Source organism: Rhododendron vialii, chromosome 7a (genome assembly GCF_030253575.1).
Source record: "Rhododendron vialii isolate Sample 1 chromosome 7a, ASM3025357v1".
NCBI classification, from domain to species: Eukaryota; Viridiplantae; Streptophyta; class Magnoliopsida; order Ericales; family Ericaceae; genus Rhododendron; species Rhododendron vialii.
Genome location: NC_080563.1, coordinates 6,727,478 through 6,734,448, shown reverse-complemented (window position 1 = coordinate 6,734,448; position 6,971 = coordinate 6,727,478). Strand labels below are relative to the sequence as shown.

General features: G+C 40.2%; 2 protein-coding genes across 2 annotated transcripts; both read left to right on the top strand.

The window, feature by feature from the left end:
• The first annotated feature begins 266 nt into the window (after nucleotides 1-266).
• LOC131334339 (secologanin synthase 2-like) lies at nucleotides 267-3,673 on the top strand. Its single transcript, XM_058369300.1, has 5 exons — nucleotides 267-649; nucleotides 992-1,215; nucleotides 1,997-2,241; nucleotides 2,479-2,863; nucleotides 3,023-3,673. Exons 1-5 carry the CDS (start codon nucleotides 340-342, stop codon nucleotides 3,452-3,454), a joined length of 1,596 nt encoding a protein of 531 aa, XP_058225283.1. The 5' UTR covers nucleotides 267-339; the 3' UTR covers nucleotides 3,455-3,673.
• Nucleotides 3,674-3,822: 149 nt separating this feature from the next.
• On the top strand, nucleotides 3,823-5,719 carry LOC131332588 (secologanin synthase 2-like). Its single transcript, XM_058366889.1, has 4 exons — nucleotides 3,823-4,000; nucleotides 4,061-4,381; nucleotides 5,153-5,376; nucleotides 5,594-5,719. Exons 1-4 carry the CDS (start codon nucleotides 3,823-3,825, stop codon nucleotides 5,717-5,719), a joined length of 849 nt encoding a protein of 282 aa, XP_058222872.1.
• Nucleotides 5,720-6,971: the final 1,252 nt, after the last annotated feature.

Genomic DNA, 6,971 nt, shown 5'->3' with positions numbered 1-6,971 from the left:
AAATTGATAAAATATTTTACCGCAAAATATTTTATGTCCAAACAAACGGAGCCTAAACCTCGTACGTCCAGTACTATAATCAGTATCTTTTGCTCTACTTTTTTTGTTTTTTGAAAAGCTGATCCACTTACTCAAAGTTGGATTTTTGTATGTCATGGCCAGGCACCATTATTGCCCCTAACTTGCTCTATCTTCTGTATTTCACTCAATTTATTGGCTCATGATCTCTACTTCTAATCTATAAATAGAGTCTCACTAAACCATTATTTCTCACACTCAAAAACACCTCTCTCTCTCTCTCTCTCTCTCTCTCTCTCTCTCTCTCTCTCTGTTGTAGCCATGGAGATGGATACAATGGTTGTCTGGTCTGGGCTTGCCGTTCTTCTCGTAATAGACTGGAGGTTGGCTTGTCTAGCTGTTCTTACAATATTGGCCTGGAGATTCTACTATTGGGCATGGGTTACCCCAAAAAGGTTAGAAAAGCTCCTAAGGGAGCAGGGCTTCGACGGAAACCCCTACAAATTCTTGGTAGGAGACCTCAAAGAAAATTCCCAACTCCTCAAAGAAGCCCACTCCAAGCCCATCGGCATCGATGACAATACCTTGCCACGCATCTATCCTATTGTCCATAAATCCATCCAAAAATATGGTAAAATTCGAATATTTAGAATTGTACTTAGCTACTCCGTATATAAGAATTGTTGTCAGAAAAAGGATAGCTGACAAGCTAATTACGAGATACTTACAGTTCAATAGAATATAATAGGGTTCTATCACTATATATATCAACTTTCATCTTAACTATTGATAAACGAGGCCAACGTACCCCAACGCTTGACCAAGTACATCATAAAGTGTTTTAATTCGTTGAGTTATGCTGCAACAAATTAAGAGATAAAACAAAGGATCTCAGAAACACTAAAGTGATGACAAGATGCTATTAAACTTGGTAAATCTTGGTTTCATGATTATATATGTATATGATGTACAGGTAAGAAGAACTTTGTATGGTTTGGAAGAATACCAAAGGTGACAATACTTGATCCTGAACATGTAAAAGAGGTCTTGACTAACTACAAAACATTTCAAAAGCATTTTGCAGCACAGAATCCTCTTTGCATGCTCTTTCTAACTGGAATTGGATCCCTAGAGGGTGACAAATATCTTAAACACAGGAAGATTATTTCCCCTGCCTTGCATTTGGAAAAGTTGAAGGTACTAATTCCCACTCCTCAGGATGTGTAAAACTTCATTCCGCCCAATGGTACCATATGTTAAATATTCGGTGCAACCAAAATGACATTTTGCGACGGAACGATGTTTTCCGCTAAAGTATCAGATTTCGTCGGCAAAAGTATTAGCGATGAGATGTTTCGTCGCCTATACGTTGTTGCAGGAGTGTGTCAGATTTGGTGACGAAAAAATTGCATCACTAAATGTAACATTTTGGCAACGGAATTATTTTCGTTGCTAAAAGTGACAAAACTGGAAAATGAGTTTCAACTTTGTAGTGCTCCAATTCAAAGTTCAAACTCACGATCTCCAGTTTCCAAAAGGTACTCTTTCAACAACTAAATATGTGTTTCCTCAACAAAATATGTACATTATTGCCTCACCAAAAAGGCACTTTTTGGCGACGAAAAAAGGGTTTCCTCTCCTAAAGGCAGTCATTGTGTGACAAAATCCTCTTTCCTCACCAAAAAAGTCTCATTTGGCGATGAAATTCGATTTTCTCATCAAGAAAATCGAATTTCATCAGTAGGTTTTGTCGCCAAAAATCATTTTTTTTGTTGTAGTGGTCATCGTATTGAATGATATAACTCTAAGTTGTGGTCATGTTTAGAGCTTACAGCAAGAACACAAGACCTTTGGATTACTTTTGGGCGCCGTCTGCCGGTGACAATCGTGGGGGACTTAATTCCATTCTGACCGTTGATCGTTTTCCTCAGCTATGTACTCTACGTTTTTACTTGTAAATTTTCTTGTTTTGCTGTAGGGTATGGTAAGTGAGTTTGATGCCGTATACAGCGATCTGATCGTCAAGCTGAAGAAGATGACCGAGTCGACCGGGTCGGTTGAGCTGGACGTGTTACCTCTCTTTGAGAATGTAACTATCGACGTGATCTCGCGCACTGCGTTCGGTAGCTCCTATACCGAAGGCAGGAACATCTTTGCGCTGATAAAAAAGATGAGGGATCTTACCTTCGTGCTCCAGCGTAGACCAAACATCCCCTACTCTCAGTACGTATAGCACGTAACTTTCTTTTCGCGTTAGCTGTTGTCGTAAGCAAACAGGGAGTACGTACGGAACCAAAATTTTGATACGAGATCAACCCTCCTGAAAATAACAGAGTTTCACCAAAAGAGATCGCAATTCTCCGATTTTCACGCGTAGATTTTTTCCGTGTTGTAACCGATTTGCATCACCCCTGCTTCTTCTTCTCTTTTTTTTTTTCTGATGATTTTATTTTTTTGTAGTTATTTGCCTACTCGGACGAACATAAGAATAAGGCAAGTAAACAAGGAACTAGAAGATTACCTAAGGGACATGATCAATAAAAGAATGAATGAAATGAAGGGAGGAGCTGCCACAAAATCAGATTTACTTGGTCTGCTACTGGAATCGAATTTCCAGGCAATAAAACAAGGGAACGAGAGCGCTGGGCTGTCGATGAAAGATATCATCGGCGAGTGCAAGCTGTTTTACTTTGCCGGGCATGAGACTATCGAGCTTCTGCTCGCGTGGACGACGGTGATGCTGAGCCGGCATCCAAAGTGGCAGGAGAGAGCCAGAGAAGAGGTTTTCCAAGTTTTGGGGAAAGAGAGGGCACGTACTTATGATGACATTAGCCGCCTCAAAATCGTGAGTATATATTTATGTATTTGCCTTTCGGGTTAGGATCCTCTCCGGTCTAAGTTTTGGACTGGACGAGACAAACACGTTTGGTGACTGCATGGTGTTTCAACCAAAACATTTTCAAAAACAAACTAAGAATCTGTTCTTTTCTTTTTTCGCATGTAGGTGACTGCGATTCTGTACGAAGCTCTGAGGCTATTCCCGCCAGTGTCAGATCTCAGCAAAATCACGGTTGAAGAGACGAAACTAGGGGACCTAACCATCCCGGCCGGCGTTGTCGTCATGTTGCAAACAACTGTGCTTCACCGCGACAAAACCATCTATGGTCCCGACGCGATGGAGTTCAACCCCGAGAGGTTTTTCGAAGGATCAGTGGCTGCAACCAATGGTCAATTAGCGTTCATCGCCTTCAGCTCGAGCACTCGGGCTTGCCCCGGTCAGGCCTTTGCCTTGACCCAAGTAAAACTGGGCCTAGCAATGATCCTCCAACACTTCTCTTTTGAGCTGTCACCATCTTATAAACATGGCCCCAAAGTCATCTTGCTTCTTACCCCTCAATACGGCGCCCCTATCATCTATCACAGGCTGAAAAAATAACTACTTCATTTCGCGACTGGCTTGCCTTTCTACTACTAGTGTGTAATGTGTTTGCAGAAGAAGCTAGTATGATGGATCTAGAGTGCGCGCGTTTTCTGTATGTAATGTTGTTGAAGTCGTTTTCATGCATGTTTCTGTCGGAATAACTGAATAAGTAGCGTGGGAGTGGTATTTGTCTTGTGAAAAAAATAAAATTTGGACTGAAATGTTGTCTTATAATTGATGATAATGTCCATGGGTAGAGCATAGTTCCCCTTTTTCTTTTCATGGTATTCAAGTTCCTTTTCCTATATCTTTGCTATTAATGTATTATGTAAGATTGTAGAATTGGCATTTTCACCCCATTAACCGGACAAGTTTTTCCTATCATGGGAAATACTCTAAATTCAAATCTTGATGAGGGTTATAATTTTGGCTCTATTTGCAAAGTTCAAATCCAAATCTTTATAGTTGAACTTATAGATTCCAAAAAATTTGGGATGGTTCAGTGCTGGTGCAAAACCGCACACAGAACACAAGGAGTTTTAGGTGGTCACCCAAACTCAGGTACTTTCACGGGGAGGAGGAATTTCACTATATTTGTATGGTGGGAAAGATGATTTGTAAAATGGCAGAGGAGAGGAGACACTTGGCTCACTATACTCAACTCACCTCTCTTGCTCTCACCTTCACCGGAGCCCCAGCTCGCTCGACTCCTGTCGCTTTTAATCTATGTGGCAACTTCACTATGGGCGTGGAGATTCTATAACTGGGCATGGGTGACCCCTAAGAGGATTGAAAAAGTCCTAAGGGAGCAGGGATTCGATGGAAACCCCTACAAATTTTTGGTTGGGGACCTCAAAGAAGCCCACTCCAAGTCCATTGGCATCGACGACAATACCATTCCACGCATCTATCCTATCGTCCACAAATACATTAAAAAATATGGTAATTTTGGCCCCATATTTGTTTGTATTTAGCTATACAAATGTTTCTACTTTCATAGCTGAAAAAACCAAGCGGCGACATACAATTAAGCAGTGATATCAACTTCCATCTTGAATAATGATCCATGAGGACAGCATACTCCAACACCCAAAAGAGGCACCCCCGATCCTAAAAGGCATATCACAAAGTGTTTTCTTTGCATTTAGTGACAGACTCATGAAAAATGTCGAGGAAAAAGGCTAGGGTAGAATTTCTTCGGAGCACATAACATATCTATGTTGCAACAACTCCAAAAATATTGAAGGATCTAAGTGAATTTTAAAATTTAGGAGGGGGGCCAGCCCTTCTGTTCGCCAAGATGTATGAACAGACCTTCTGTTCGCCAAGATGTATGAACAGAAAACACTAATTGACAAGATGTTTTTTTTTTAAGTTCTTTTCTTAGCACATGTAGAATTTAGCAGGTTAGTTTTGTAAGATCACTAGTAGTAGTAGCGATATGTTGCTCTATCAGCTCGATAAAATATCACATCACACTACAAAAATGGTGCTACATGACCACTGGACCAACAACCCTGGGTTTTTTTTCCCTTCAAAGAGTTTTTCACATGGGTTTGTGTAAACAAGTGTCCCTTGACAGAACTCAATGGAGAAAAAGGATTCATGTAGCCGACCCCAAGTGATTGGGACATAAGGCTCGGTTTAGTTTGGTTTGGTTTAAAGAGTTGTTCACATGCTAACTCTTGGTGCATGGTTGTACGTGTTTTACAGGAAGGAAGCACTTTGTATGGTTAGGAAGGATACCAAGGGTGACAATACTTGACCCTGAACATGTAAAGGAGGTCTTGACTTACCACAACACATTTCAGAAGAAGTTTGCCACACAGAATCCTCTTTGCAAGCTCTTACTAACTGGACTTGGGGCCCCAGAGGGTGACAAATACCATAAACACAATAAGATTATTTCCCCTGCTTTCCATTTGGAAAAGTTGAAGGTACTTGATTCCTATTCTCATCATAAAACTTCCCTCGAAATTCATTACGTTTCAAGCTTTGATTGTAGCGGAAGTTGAGTACACCAGGCTTCTGGATTACAGTTGATTGTTGGTCGATGACAACTTTAGACAGCTGGTTAACGTAATATTAGTTCTGGATGTATGATCTTTTAACTGTAGTGAATTCACTTGTTAATCTTTTCTTATTTTGGTGTAGGGCATGGTAACTGCATTTGATGCTGTATTCACTGATTTGATTGTCGAATTGAAGAAGATGACCGAATCAACTGCGACGGTTGAGTTGGACGTGCACCCTCTCATTGAGACTGTAACGTGCGGGTGATGTGATCGCATGCGTCGCATATGGTAGCTCCTATAGTGAAGGAAAAAAAGTATTTCGGTTGATCCAAGCGATGATCGATGGATCTTACTATCATACTTCAGCTCAGACCAATCATCCCCTACTCTCAGTAAGGATAACTAACCTTTTTGTCATCATCAAAAAGGGTGAGATTGTTAGCCCCATGGTTTTAGATTTTGATGATAACAAACATACGTCAATTAGTCTATTGAGTTTCGTTGGAATAATATTTTTTTATTGGGCTAATTTGGTTATTAATTATTAATGTAGGGACTTATGAGCAAGTTCCCTCAAGCCCAAGGATAAATTTGATATTCTCTCGAAAGCCCTAAATGCTACGTCAGGACGTGTTGGGTACATGATAGTATTTTTCCTAAACCAAGGCCAACGTCTGATTGTTTTACAGAGGAATAGAAATCAAGTTTTCAAGAGAAAAAGGAGAAAGAAGAATTGATGGGATTAGATTGAAGATACAAGTGGAAGATTTTTGCATCTACATCAAGAAAGAGAAACAAGTCTTTCTCCATGGAAAATGACCTTCCGTGTGAGAAAAAAATGCAACCATTATCTCCAATAGTCAAAGAGCTCTCAATGGAAATTCTGAAAATAAGGACCAGCTCTTGTATGCTTTGGAAAGTCTTTTCTCTCAATTTTCAAACGGCTAGTAAAGCCCCTTAAGGAAAGAAGAAGCTTGATTGAAGAACAAATCAAGAGGAAGATGGAAAGGAGTAAATAAGACAAGATTGTGGAGCTAATTGATTCCAACGGCTGGTGGAAATTTCTAACGTTCATATTGGGTCTTGTAGATAAATACAGTAGAAGAAATAAGACAGTATATACATCTCTGGAGAAATAATTCAGTGAGCTTTTTTAATTGCAAATCTCTATCAAACTCTACGCTTACATCTTGAATATCTACACTAGCTTGAGTGTTGTTTCTTGAACCTTATTGTAAAAGGGATTGTACACCCTTATTCATACTCTTGTGAGAGTTATCTTTTTGTGAGTGGTTTTGGAGAGAAAATCACTTGGTAGTTAGGTGTTACTAGCACCGGAGTCAAAACTAGTTAGGTTAGGTGTGACTAACACCGGAGTCAAAATTAGTTGAAGCGATTGGGGATAGATTGCTCATTGTAAAGGTTTTCTAGCACCCGCGAAGCTAGAAGATTGTAATTATTGGAGATAGTGCAGCAAATCCCGAGTTGGACACTTGGGGAGTGGACTAGGCCGTGAA